This window comes from Schistocerca americana, chromosome 3, assembly GCF_021461395.2.
Source record: "Schistocerca americana isolate TAMUIC-IGC-003095 chromosome 3, iqSchAmer2.1, whole genome shotgun sequence".
Taxonomy (NCBI): domain Eukaryota; kingdom Metazoa; phylum Arthropoda; class Insecta; order Orthoptera; family Acrididae; genus Schistocerca; species Schistocerca americana.
Window position 1 is genome coordinate 136762689 of NC_060121.1, and position 15446 is coordinate 136778134.

Genomic DNA, 15446 nt, shown 5'->3' on the forward strand with positions numbered 1-15446 from the left:
TATCCTTGTCCTGTTTCTTCTCCATCATAAGACCCAGCCATTATTCCTCTACAGTGTGGTGGTATGTATTTCTGTTAAGTCGCCTTAGTATTATTGCATTACAGTATCGTGTAATGAGATTACAAGCAGTCCATCCTCCACTGGAATTACACCTTCATTATCAAGTGTGTAAATTTAAAGTATGTTTTCATGTAGCAGCTTAACATCATTCACAGTATAAATTGACTACTGCATATCATTTCTGTCATCAGTACTTGTACCTCACTACTGAACACATACTGTGTTCAGAGTTGCAATGCAGTGATACAAGTACACATTTCAGATAGTGAACATAATTATGTTCATGCTGAGGTATGTCCCTTGTGAGATTTTGCATAAATTTCTTCAGGTATTCTTACCATTTGACGAAAGCATGAAAGTATGTACAGGACCTTCGGCTATTATTGAGATGGCTTTGCCATCTCATCTCTAAGGAGGAAGTGATGCTGTGTCTATGGCCATTTCTGATCACTTCAGCAATGGCAATTGCACCTGTGTCTGGCAGGCTGCCAATATCCATTTATCCATCAGAACAGCATACATGCTGGTGATCCAGTACCAGCAGGGGCATGCTTCATATGTATATAACATTCTGAAACAACAACCAAAACATGATTGTTGTTGTCTACCATATCTCTTGCAGCCACCATGTGAGGCCCTAGTCTCAATGCCAACAGAGCAACAGGTATTACATAAAAAGTGAATAGGAGACCTGTTTTGTACAGAAACATCTTTTGGACCACTTTTGCAATGTGTACCATGTTTTTAGTGTGGTGGGCCTATGACCCACAAGAGGTTTCATTTGCTTTGTCAGATATTTGACTGCACTATAACAGGAGTCAGTTTATGGTGTTTATTCTTTATGTATATTTGGGAGACCACAAAGTTGTGTTGGTGTCAGTGCTCCAGAGTATAGCCTTCTTCTGAGAGTCTGTCTGCATCTGCTAGTGTAAAACTCTTCCTCACTTGATTCTGATGTTATGAAACTGTTGCTGGTATTGCCCCTCAACCAATTCCTCTTTTGTCCAAGAAGAAGGAACCCAAGGTTCTCAAAGCTGCAAGTGCTGTTATCTGGTTCTATTTGTTGCTATTGGCAGTATGTAGAGTCGCAGCTCCTGAGGGGGATATGAAATTGCTAGCACATGTGTCTTCTTAAGTGTATACACAAGCAAAGACAAGTGAAAAGATAACATCAGATATATGTAATAAGCATGATGTCCCAAATCTTTAGAGTCAAAAGTTATTGATAGACTAAAATATTCGTTTACAACCTTTGGCTTCTTATCTTAGAATACTCTGCTCAAATTACTCTACCACTGTACTTTTGACCCTATAGGTTTAGAACATCCTTTACAGCAGAAATAATCCTGAAAAGAAAGAAAATAACTAGTTTTCTGTCTCATACTCCTGATAAGATAGAACAGGAGCAGATGTGAAACTGGGACAGTGTAAAAGCTACAGCACAAGTTACAGTGTTACTCAATTCAGCTTTAAAAGAAGTTCAAGAACAGATTTACCTTTCTATTGTGTATAAACTGCTTAAGGATGAAATATAAAAGAATGCAGTTTCTCATTGTTTTTGTGTTGAAATCAACCACACTTCAGGTTTCTCATTAACTATAGCTTTTATTTTTGGTTATATGCTCTCTTCCTACAGGGTGTTGTTGACATTTATATTATTTTCTTCTTTACAGGCTATGATGTTCCTGTTCTGTCACAGTATTTTGATTACATCTCTGTGATGACTTATGATTTCCATGGCCATTGGGATAAGCAGACTGGTCATGTTGCTCCCCTGTATTATTACCCTGGAGATACTTATGATTATTTCAATGCTGTGAGTATTTTATGTCTAAAATGGTGTTACATAATGTCTTAAGATGTAACTACATATCAGTGAGATTTGATAATAGTAAAAACTTTTAACTGTTTATTAGAGTCTTGTCTATATTTACTCTGAAAGAGATGTTACAGAAGTTGCAATCTGTGTAATGGAATGGTAACCAGTCACTACATAGTTGAGGCAATGAATACTCAAAAGGCATATAAGTGAAATTGAAATATTGCTAACATTTCACACCATGACCTTTTTCAAAACTAACTAACATAACACACACACACACACACACACACACACACACACACACACACACTCATACACTGTTTGCTTATGTGCCTGTTCACTGCTAAAAGCCTCAGCAATATGGTGAGTGGTTACCTTTGTTCTTCCCATTATTTGCATTCCACCCAAGACATTTTCTAGTATTACACTAAAATTTACAGTCTCTTATTAGTGGTTCATACTGATCACAAAACATGAAAAATGTAAAGACTTACCTAACCCTTTCACTGCTGCAGGTATGCATACACGTCCGACTATGCTATTCCCCATGTGTAGACATGAATACATGTGCCATTTGGAGTTTCCTCCAGTGCTACAGGTGTCTGAATGCATCCTGAGCTACTAAACTCTCACTGCTGCAGATGACTTAGTTCCATAGCTTTGTGAATAAAAACGTTTTGAGTACTTATCATGCAACTAATATGCATCATTGCATGCTGTCATTCCCAAAAGAACTTCATTTCTATATCTTGAATCAGTTATGAGATATGATGATTTTTAGGACCACATGATTTGCGATGCACAAGGACGTGAATGGGAGCCTTGTGCGTGACTGTCCTTTGGGTATAAAGCCCAATGATTTGAGAACAAAATGAGATATTCTTCTGCTTTTGATTTTAAATAAAATTTTGATATGTTATCTACATTTCATTCACCGAAATGTATGCACTGAAATCAACCATCTACAAAGTTCACACAATGCATTTTTACCTCAGCAAAATCCTTAATATTTCACACAAAGTTTTACTTAATTGGCTGCAGCACAGTAAAAAAAATTAAGTCTTTTATGAAGCAAAGATATCAGATTGAAGCAAAGATATCAGATTCTATGATGTGCAAAAATCAAATTTTTTCACTTAATAGTTTGTTAAAAACGGATGATAAGTATTTCATAGCAGCTGGCAAGTCCATATGGACGGACATGGGCATGTCACACCTGACTGTTAGTTGGATACAAACTGCAATAACTCATGAAAAAAATCAGATATCACTCTGCTCTCAATTATAAATAAAAATTCGGTGTCTTATGTGCATTTCATTCACTTCAATGTATGTGCTAAAATCAACCATACACAAAGTTTACACAATACATTTTTATCCCTGTGAACTCATTAAAATTTCATGCAATGTATTACTTAATTTGCCTTCGCACTTATAATTGTATGATGGGTAACAAAAAGAATTTCTGTTCTCTATTGAGTGAAGATATCAGACTATAATATGTGCAAAAATCAAATTTTCTCACCTAACAGTTTTTGTAAAATTGTGTGATAAATATTTCATATTGGCTGGATTGCCATCTCTCGACACAGGAACCAACATTTGGTAAGAAGCACAGCCATAACAAAAGCCACCTCATCACATAATGCAAAGAGCACATTTGCAGCAGTAATACGGTTCTACGTCTACATCCATACTCTGCAAGCCACCTGAGAACGTGTGGCGGAGGGTACCTTGAGTATCTCTATTGGTTCTCCCTTCTATTCCAGTCTCGTATTGTTCATGGAAAGAAAGATTGTCAGTATGCCTCTGTGTGGGCTCTAATCTGTCTGATTTCATCCTCATGGCCTCTTTGCAAGATATACATAGGAGGGAGCAATATACTGCTTGACTCCTCAGTGAAGGTATGTTCTCGAAACTTCAACAAAAGCCCGTAATGAGCTACTGAGCATCTCTCTTGCAGAGTCTTCCACTAGAGTTTATCTATCATCTCTGCAACGCTTTTGCGATTACTAAATGATCCTGCAACGAAGTGCGCTGCTCTCTGTTGGATCTTCTTTATCTCTTGTATCAACCCTGTCTGGTACGGATCCCACACTGGTGAGCAGTATTCAAGCAGTGGGCAAACAAGTGTACTATAACCTACTTCCTTTGTTTTCGGACTGCATTTCCTTAGGATTCTTCCAATGAATCTCAGTCTGGCATCTGCTTTACCGATGATTAGTTTTATATGGTCATTCCATTTCAAATCACTCCTAATGCATACTCCCAGATAATTTATGGAATTAACTGCTTCCAGTTACTGACCTGCTATATTGTAGCTAAATGATAAAGGATATTTCTTTCTATGTATTTGCAACACATTACACTTGTATATATTGAGATTCACTTGCCATTCCCTGCACCATGCATCAATTCGTTGCTGATCCTCCTGCATTTCACTACAATTGTCCATTGTTACAAACTCTCGATATACTAACAGCATCATCTGAAAAGAGCCTCAGTGAACTTCCGATGCTATCCACAAGGTCATTTATATACATTGTGAATAGCAACAGTCCTACGACACTCCCCTGCGGCACACCTGAAATCACTGTTACTTCGGAAAACTTCTCTCCATTGAGAATGACGTGCTGCATTCTGTTATCTAGGAACTCTTCAATCCAATCACACAATTGGTCTGATAGTCCATATGCTCTTACTTTGTTAATTAAACTACTGTGGGGAACTGTATCAAGTGCGTTGCGGAAGTCAAGAAACACGGCATCTACCTGGGGTTAAAATATTTGGCAGATACATAAGGGGTTATTAAAGAAGATACATAAACTGCTTACTTCACTTTTACAAATAAATATTAACCCATTATTATAAGAGGGAAAGGAAAAGAAATATCCATTGTTTTAAACATATGATGGGACAGTGACATGAAGCAGTTCAAAATAGAGTTATAAGAATAACATGTACAGGAAAGAAATTATGAAGGAGTAGAAGGAACACACAAACAAATCAGGAAAATGAAAATAGATTTGTGGAAACAGCTGCAGGATTGGCAGTGATTAAGCATAACAGAAATAGAATGAAACCTTAAATACTATAATGGACACAGTATAGAAACAGGCAGTAACAATTCACTCAGGTGTTCAAATTCTTTCCTTTCCTTTTTTGCAGAACTTCACAATGCATTACTGGATAGAGAAGGGAGCTGACAGGAAAAAGCTTATAATGGGTATGCCCATGTATGGACAGTCATTCTCACTGGCTGATGCTAAAAATCATGGTCTGAATGCTAAGTCATATGGCCCTGGTGAAGCTGGAGAGTTTACAAGGGCTGGTGGATTCATGGCGTATTATGAGGTAAGGAGCTCTACAAAGTGTGAGATTTCTTTGTTGCCCATGTTATTGGTGATTCATTAATACTGTTTAGGCAAATCAGCCACATTGACAGTTCTGTTTTAGTATGTCCCATTTTTCCTCTTTCAGTATATTTCATTTCTGCTTTGTGTTTTCCATTTCTTTAAAAAAAAATATTTCTGTGTCATAGTGTAGAGGAAGATTGAGGTTTTCTTTGAAAACAGCAGACAGGACCAGATTTTCATAAGTCACTGTTACTTACATTTGACCTCATATCTCATGCAACTGGTGTATTTAATAACACCTACCATCTCTTACAGATATGTTATAATGTCAAGAGCAAAGGATGGACCACTGTACGAGATCCCGAAGGAAGAATTGGTCCATATGCATACCGTGGTAATCAGTGGGTTTCTTATGATGATGTGTCTGACATCAGAAGAAAGGTATGAGCTTTCATAATTACTGAATAAAACTTCACTAATGAATAACTTCAGATGTAATATGTGTTGCTACTAGATAACATTATTGCTTGATGATTAGACAACAAAGGAATTTGTGATCAGGAGGTACCAAGTTCTCTGAACTACTGAGGTGAGGACTGCCCCTCCAGCACACTCCAGTTCTTACAGTCCCGATGGCCTTAACTTCTGCTAGTTCTCTTCCCCTTCCCTTCCCTGTCATTTTCCATGTCAATCTTCTCCTAACCTTGTGCTTACCTCTCCCCCAAACTGCTCCCTCCCTTTAACTCATTTACCTTTTTCAGTCATCATTTTACTACTGTTGTTGAGAGCCAACTGTCTCCCTTTCCATCATTATCTCCCCACCCCATCCTTGCCCCAGACATCTTATTCCCATGAACTTGGCACATGCTTTTCTCCTCACACTCCTCTCACTCATAAACTAAACCCTGTGCTTTTGCTAAGGTTCATTTGCTGCTACCAGCAAGTGAACCTTAGCAAAAGCACAGGGTCTAGTTATAGGGCTGGTCCTGAAGAGACCAGCCTAATCCCCTGAAGCTGAACAGAATCAAAAATCTCACTGATCCATAAACCATTAATTTCTAATCTAACTGAGATTGTACAAAAGTGTTGCAAAACAATATGTATCCACCAAGACTTGTAACTAATACACTTCAAGAATTTTAGTGCCTTGAAGGACCTTGCCTTCAGGTTCCTTAGGTGTGGCAGCCAGCACTGAATCAATTATGAACCCCTAGAAACTTCACTATACGTTTAAAACTGAATGTAACGTACCTACCTCATTTGTAGGTCAAGAAAATGATAAATTCAACATACAAGTAACAAACACACACACACACACACACACACACACACTTAGCTGCTGAAAAACTAAAATCTGTATGAGCAGCCCCCTTTACCAACCTACTGTCTTCAAGCTGCACCTGACAAATCACTGCTGAGGTCTGCAAAAGAAACAAAAATACTACAAAATGGTCCAGAAATAAGGATCATAGCAAGGGCCCCTTCTCTGGGCACCATACTATTTGTGTCAATGACAAACAAGACCAGGCATAAAATACTGCATTCAGGGACACCATTCTCCTGGTCAAATCTGTCAGACAGATAGTATCACAGACATCTTTTCTAAGTAAAAGAAAGTGCCTGTAAGCTCCATAAGAGAGCCTGTTATATAGTTGTTTCCAGCAGAATGAGGTTAACAGTGGCCAAGGAGCTTCCTGCTCTCTAGGATTTAGACTAGTCACAGTTTATCATTTGCTCCAGGATGCTTCTTATATACTTCAGTAATTATTGGAGCATGTTTGGTTCTTTCCAGGTTTGAGAACAGGACCAAAAAAGCCACTCTCCATTTTTTGGGAAGTTGTCCTGTCTGCCATATTTTAATAAACTGTTCTATAAGTGTTTTCTTTGATTACTTTCCAAGTTACTACAACATCTTTTACTTGTTTCTGCCATAACTGTGTTGCAATATCATGAGCTTCTAACAGTGCTGATTCCAATCAGTTCCTTTCCACAATCACATTAAGGCAACAGGATGCCACATAAAAGCTATTGGCTAGAGTAGTCTGAGCAAAATGCTGTGGACTTATGTGGGTAATGCCTTTGAGTGTTATTTGGAGACATAACCTCTTTTGGTATAGCTGTCCAAACAGCTTTATGGGCTTTCCAGAAATTGTTCTCATAAACTAATTGAGCTAATGAAATGATTTAATGAATTCAAAAATTTTTGCTATATCTCTTTATGCTCTCCTTAACTATACAGTGGCTTCTGGCCCATACCGCTCTAAAGACTGTTAGGTGCTCTGCAGTTAGTTGACATCGGAACCTGCACAGAGCCATCCACCTGACCTATGTTGCACAGCAGCACCCTTCATTCCACCAGGGCATAAGCAGTTTACTTAAGCAATCTAAAGACTAAAGGAATGGATGCGTCTGTGGCTTTGTGGTTCATCATCATAATGTGATCCACCCATTCCTGGATGCTGTCCTAATGTTCAGGCACAGCCATTCACTGTACAGTGTTCAGTTTTCCTTGTTGAGCAGCTTTTGAAAAGGGGCAAGTGGTCACTGGAGTGCAATTTGTCACCAAGTGGTGTCAGTAAGGGCATGAGAGAATATCAACAGATTGGTGCTGGAGTCTGTTCCCATAGCAGTACTGAGAAGCTTACTCCATCCAGTGTTTAGAATACATAATACTTCTGAAAACTGGAGGCTTTCAGTAGCACTACACCAGGGATAGGGGGTGACAGATCTCCAGAGCACATTACATACATTAAAGTATCCACAAAGAAAGAGCAATTGGGGAAGGCCCCTCGGTATGTAGACTGTTTGGAAATGCATCTCATTGTAAGAACTCATAGCAGAAAGAAGTATTCCATATCTAGAGGCCTCAGGGTTTTATAAGAAAAAAGTGGAAGCAAAGTAGTGGATTCAAGTTTGTTTATAGAGATAGAAGGTATGTTTGAAAAGTATCTGCTTTACAGTTTTCCAAAAAGTGCAGTCTTGGAGAAACTGTCTTATACATGGAATGATCTCTAATTCTCCCCTGTCACAGGTTTTTCTTGACAGAGGTGACAATTTGTGTAATTTAAATTAAGGAAGGAGGGGTTGGGGCCAGTCTCAATATAACTGATTCTTTGAATAATGATTTTTCATGGTGACAGTTTTTTCATAGTTTTTAGGAGCTCCTTTTACGTTGAGAAAATTGTGTAATATTCTTCAAAAAGGTATGTCTTATGAAATAACTGACTGTGTGGGGGGAAGATAAACAGTTTTTATTTTGTTTATCACAGAAGAGAAAAGCCTGTTTACTAGTTATGAAAACATAAACATCTCTTGCAGGACTTACAGACACACAAATTTTTTTTTAAATCAAATATTTTTAGTGAATTTATTCATTTGAGTGAACCCCTAAGGCAGGGTGAGTCACAGTACTCTATCATATCAACCCCTCTAGGGATGTGCTCTAGAAAGAACTTCTGATTGGTTTCAAGAATGATAGGAAAACATAAGTGAAAGTCAATGTCTTGGTTTGTCCTGGAGACATCCTGCAGTGGCCTAACCAGTTAAGGTGACTGCTCATGATTAGTTGAAGATCTGAATTCAAATATCATCATGGTTCAAATTTTTTCTTGTTATGACATATTATATAAGAACACTGTCTGAAACCTAGTTATGAGTTGAGCCCTTTTTGTTTGTGTGCCTGTCTACCATTACACACACACACACACACACACACACACACACACACATACTATTTGCTATCTTACCTATGGAATTAACATCCCATCTAATCTTCCCTTTGATCATTTCAGTATGAGCACTATACTGCCCCTCATTTCAGATAATTGTCACATATAAGTAATGCTTTACTTTCTGTTATACAACTTTATTTTGGGATGAGTGTAAGTTTCCCTTTTTCAGTTATTTGGGTTTCACAAAGTGTTTAAGTGATCATTCATTTTAATAACACTACATCTCATAGAAATATGAAATGCCAGAATCGTATGTCTCTGTTTGTAACATATTAAGCCTCACTGAGATGAAAGAAAAGAGAAAGAAAATGAAAATTAACAATAAAGTAGCAGTGCTAGTGATGTCACTGTATCAGCTAACATGTGTATAATATTGTGTTCAGGCCTATTAATTTCCATCAGTTAAGTGAAAATATTAATCTATACTCTTAACTTCTATTGTTTGATTATATTTGTATACTTTAAATATAATAATGTGTTTTCACAGACTCAGTTCATAAAAGAACTTGGACTTGGTGGTGGAATGATATGGGCTCTCGACCTTGATGACTTCCGCAATCGCTGTGGTTGTGGCACTTACCCACTGTTGCGTACAATTAATAGTGAACTTAGAGGTCTGACAGCAAACACACATGACTGCACATAAACTTAAGCCCTCTTGAATTATTATTTATTGTGAAACCATGTGGAACTGTGCCTGGACAAAACATTTGTGTGAGTGGAAGACTTAAGTGATGTGAATGTTAGTGATTTCAACAAAACTGAAAGTTTGTGTCCTACAGCTACCAGTTGCTGTAGCAGCAAGGTTAGCACATACAAATAAAATGAGACTGCATCAAGAGGAATTATCACACATATTTTCAAATTCTTTTAAACTTTTAAAGAAAATGAGAGCATGAGATTTGAAGGGGTGTTATCACAAAACATTTGTGATCAAACTCTGCTGTGCCATAACTTAGATTTAAAGGATTCAAAAACAACTGGAACATTTGTTTTATACCTTCACATGTCTTGCTTTTCCAGCAAATACTGTTAAAAATGTTGGAAATAAATGAATGCTCAATTTTAATGATTATTCATGCATGTTTCTTGCATTTTAAACTAGACTATGACATCGTACCTTAAAGTTTGTGATTCTACTTTGGTTGTGACAAGAAATGTCTCTGTCAAATATGTGAGAACTGTAATAATGGAGAACTGTGTTAAGTCTGTTCATGCATGTGACTTCATAGACACATAACAATGAAACAGGATTTAGTCACAACAAATAAACAGTGAAATTAATTGCTTCTTACAACATATGATCTATGAAACTGAACTGCTTAATTGCCAAGTTATTTACATAGATATATCTCAAAGGACATTTTACATGCTCTACATTCTTTAAATCCTGTTAAAATTGTAAACTAAGATTTCATGTTTCTGTTGCAAAGGATATGCATATTTTAGCATGATGAATGAAGTCACGTTGAATCCATTCCCAGTACTGTTTACTACTTACAATACATTTTTGTGTTTTAAAATGTATTTGAGGTATTACACAACATACTACCTTCTGTAAATTTTATTTCACAGTATTTCATGAGCTGGTCTTAATTTTGTTTTTCAATTAGTAGCTTTATTAAAGAACTAGCTCAGCCATTTCTGCGAATTGTCTGTGATACTGAGAAGATGTCCAGATGTATGGTTCTGTGCAAAGATGTTAAATTGTTACATTATGTATGGAAGATAAACTGATGGAAATTTGTAAGTGTATATTTAAACAAAACCAGTTTTAAAGTATAGAACACTCATATTTGGCATGAAATTGTATGTTCTGATGCAATCTGGAGCTACTATGCAAAGGACTGCCTCCCATGTCCTTAAGGTAGAGACTGGATGTAAAATTATGTCAATAAAACTGATTCTTCCACAGCTGATGTTATTTACTTCAGTACTAACTGTCTACACACTGATTTTTTATTCAAGTAAATAAAAACTTTAGAATCAATATACCATTGCTTAAAAAATTTTAATTTTTTGGGGACAGACCAGCTAGTCCTTTAAGTAGAAATGCTAAATGATGAAGAGGCACATATGAAGCAGTGACACACACCTATGGAAAGTGTGTGAAAGACAACAAAGCAAGAGCTATCAGAAATTGAAACCCTGGTGTGATTTTTTTGAATGAATTGTCAGTGCACCAATTTCATTTTGCTTTTTTTACCTATGTTGATAACAAGATATTTCATACATGTACATTCATTTAGTATGTAATTATCAGTGTCAACTCCTGCTACTTTTAAGACATTAATATAGTGTCCATTAATTAGAACTTCCGGGCTGAATTGCTGTGTTCCATATATAAAACTACTTCTCTGTCCTGACGTTTCGTTGCCGGCTGCGGGCAACATCTTCTGAGGTGAGTCGGCGACTGGCTGCTAGGCGCTGGTGGTCCCACTTATATAGAGTGCTTAGATGGCACCACCACCACCACCACCACGGATTTTTATTGGTAAAGTTTTGGCCAAGTTTCAAGTGGAGACAATCTTTCAACCTACCAAGAAAACTAGTGAAACTTTAAGATCGGTGAAAGATGCACGACACCCCTTAGCTACCCCAGGTGTGTATAAAATTCCGTGTAGCTGTGGCATGGTTTACTTTGGAACAACTAAAAGGAGTGTTAATACCCACCTAACAGAACACAAAAGGAACTGTAGATTGGGATAGATTGAGAAATCAGCTGTAGCGAAACACGTTTTCAAAGACTGTGATCACAAAATAAAATTTAGTGAGACAAATGTGATAGCTAGGACTTCACATTATTATACTCGCATGTATAGAGAAGCTATAGAGATCTACAAGCATGGAAATAATTTTAATAGAAAAGAAGAAGGATTAAAACTAGACAAGATATGGCGTTCGACTTCGTACCAACGAAGTGACAATCGATTACCTGTAATCGAGAGAGATGGCACTAGCCAGAGATAATTTTAAAGTCGAAAGCACGTGACGAGTGGTGGCACCATCTAAGCGCTCTATATAAGTGGGACCACCGGCGCCTAGCAGCCAGTCGCCGACTCACCTCAGAAGATGTTGCCGGTAACGAAACGTCAGGAAGGAGAAGTACTTTTATATATGGACCATGGCAATTCAGCCCGGAAGTTAGTTAATGAAGATGCCGGCCATGAAAGCTTACATGCTATGATTAATATAGTGTGTCTGAAAACTGAAGATTGAGTAGATGAGGCCCTGACACTATGCATCCAGCTGCATCACAAAGAGTAACTATAAGCCGTTTCTTAAAAATGTACCAACCCTTCTGCAGTGCACTTTCTGAATCATTGGTTATGTAGTATGCAGATACATGTGTGTGGTGTTTATATTTTACTATATGCTTTACTACTACATGGAGTAAAGAAATGCATAACTAACATAACACATATAAGAAATGAAAGTCAACAGAATATACATAAATCATCTCACATCACGCTGTGCTGTATTACTAGACAGGAAACTGATTCTTGGTGCTCTTGTATTTTCATTATGGCATTCTTCCAGAGAAGGTCACTTCTCCCACCACAAGCATTGCTTGCTCATTAGTTTATAGAAAGATTACACTTGGCTAAGACTGCATACCGTGATGTTTAATTATACTGAGAAAAGCTGTTTGCTTTGGAGCAGTTATATGCTTGAAGTACAGTTATCTTGGCTTTATGGGATAGCTTGCTGCTGATCCAAAACCTCTAATTCCAGTGCTTGTGCCACTGAACTTATTTCCATATTCTGTAGACACTTCTGCATGTGGACTGTCTAATATAATTAATACACCAATGACAGTGCCACCAATGTGGAGTTACTAAACACAGTTTTCTGCAGTTTCTTCATCAAAGAAGACACAGTAAATATTCCAGAATCGGAATCAGTAACAGCTGCCAACAGTAGTAACTTAGAATCAGTTAACTTCAGTGAGGGGAAGCAATATAAATTTATATATAAAGGCCAGTATTCTAATCCAGATTGTACACCAGTTTAGTTCCTGTCAGACCATGCTGATACAATAGATCCATATTTAACAATCATGCTTGATAAAAAAATCATCTGTACCTAAGGACCACAAAGATGCACAGGTCATACTAACACACAAGAGATGAAATGGAAGTAATCTGCTGAATTATTCTATGTTGTCAGCAGGAATCTATGCTTTTCAAAGTACTGTTAAATTTAAATAATTTGGTGAAACACTTAGCTTCAAAATTTTCATATTTATAAAAAGGCATTTTTTACAACTCATTCCAAGAGTAAAGACTGAAAGCATAAATTTGCTAACTGGAAGAATACACTGCACTCTACATGGGCTGTACGAACGTGGCAACAGCAAGTGTTCTACCATCTGAAGTATTAAACCAATCAAAACTGTATACAAGCCAGAAATGTCACCAGCACACATAACATGTCAAGAAAACAAACCAAGAGAGAGAGATATTCTTAAACAAACAACATCTATCTGTGGCAGAATGCAACAGGTCTCGCATCTAAACTAGTGGAGATACAAATGATCTGAGTCCGTAGACACCTTTTTTTGCCTTAGGCACCAGTCTCTCTCTCCAATACACATAGCACAGGTGCACTGTGCTGACAGCTGCTGTAATGAGTTCACTGACCACCAGCATTGTTGGCTCCACATTCTTCATGGCGATGGCATTATCGGTAGGCATGGATAGCAGGTCATTACCTTTCAAGAAGTTATTGCTTTTTAGAAAGCTTAGATGTTGGAGTAATCACAGTGCACTTCATGTCAACCTTTTGTTGAATTATAATTCAAGTATTAAATATGTAAATGGCATTTCAAATCAAAAGTCTAAAGCTCACTTGGTTAACACAAGTATTGGACTATAATCATACCCCGAATTTTTTAACAAAGGTTTTATGTCACCTTGTTGAATTTCAGACTCAGAGGGGTGGCTTGGGGCACTATCTAGCAACATAATTTCAGGGGATGGTAAGTTCTGCGATTTCAAATGTTTTTTAACAGCCAGAACAAATGCATCAGAAATAAATCTTTAAAGAAATTACCATTCATCTAAGCATTTTTTGAGCTTTGTAATAAACCATAAGTGATGACATGTTTATGTTTTTAAGTGTTTTGTTTCTTAAATCTGACAATTACAAATATCAATTTATGGTCACCACTTCCACTGCTGCATATTGAAATGGCCAGGCTGTCCTATGGTAGTGTTATGCCAGTGGCTGTTTCATTCATTGAGGTAAAGGGGTTGGTGAGGCAGCATTTCATAGTTTAGCACAGTCTTGTGTAACTGATGAGATACCAGTATACTTTCTGACACTTTTTTTTCAAATCTTTCAACACAGTCCTTATCTGCATCATCATCATCACCTGAAATAGCAACATGCCTAAAGTTGCGATGATTTTTCCATCAATGAAGCCAACCTTCACATATTTCTAATTGGTTACTGGAGTAAAATCGACTGCTAACACTGGCATGCTGTTCAGCATGGAGCACAGACCAATGATCAGACACATGGTCAGATAATCCGAGGTCAGATAATTGAGCTTCTACTGTAAGCAGGATTAGAGGAAAGTGTAAGCAGGAACTTACTAGAACAGATGATTAGAGAGGTAGTTAACAAGATTTCAGACACATGTAGTACTCTTAAAAAAAAAAGCTGTACTGGGTGGGTATCAGACTTTTAGAAGAACTTTGACAGATAGACACCAAGCGTTCAAAGGCAAATGACAGGATTTAGTAACTCAGGAAAAAAAATTAGAAAATGGCAGGCTTCCAGAAACAAAGAGCTCAATTACATAGCAACGTTTCAGCAACAAAAAGTGAAACAGTCAGCTCTGATAGTTGAGGTTAGAAGAGAGCCAAGTAGTCACATACAGATTCAGATTCTTTATTAGTCATTCAGCATTGTTACATGCAATAGACTTCGTCAGTTCACTTAACCTATTAATTTTACAAAAAAAAATTTTACATATTTAAGTTGATATTGGGCATTTCTAAAAATTCTTCTAATGAATAGAATGGATTAGTTAACAAGCAGTTATGAACATTGTCTTTAAATAATTTGTCAGGCTTGATTGACCCATTTTTAGACAATTTGTTATATATTTTAATTGCCATATACTTATGACTATTGTTAGTTTTAGCTAATCTATTTTGTGGCACTATAAGTGAAGATGTAGACAGTTTGTTGAAAAGGTGAGTAAAATAGATGACAGAGAAGCCTCTACAGAATCCAGATGGCAAACAGTAGAACTCTAGGTGACAGAGGTGGAGTCTGGGCTCAGAGTTGAAATTTTTACGGTACATACATTCTAAGCTGAAGGGTCAAACTGAAACTGTCAACAGCCAGGATAACATGCACATTAGTATTTTAAATGAGAAAATTGAAAAGGAAGAGAAAATTGTAACTGCTAATGATAACCAGTGTAAAAGTAGTGTTTTAAACTCTAGTGAATATTCAAAAGCA

At 37.1% G+C, this 15446-nt stretch overlaps 1 protein-coding gene across 1 annotated transcript in view; it reads left to right on the top strand.

Moving 5' to 3' along the window:
- Positions 1-10883, top strand: part of LOC124605926 (probable chitinase 10) — a 195436-nt gene extending 184553 nt beyond the window's left edge. The window contains exons 40-43 of the mRNA XM_047137883.1: positions 1734-1876; positions 5051-5236; positions 5554-5679; positions 9457-10883. Of these exons, the coding sequence (XP_046993839.1) occupies positions 1734-1876; positions 5051-5236; positions 5554-5679; positions 9457-9615 (614 nt within the window). The 3' untranslated portion in view covers positions 9616-10883. The remainder of the gene's footprint in view (positions 1-1733; positions 1877-5050; positions 5237-5553; positions 5680-9456) is intronic.
- Positions 10884-15446: the final 4563 nt, after the last annotated feature.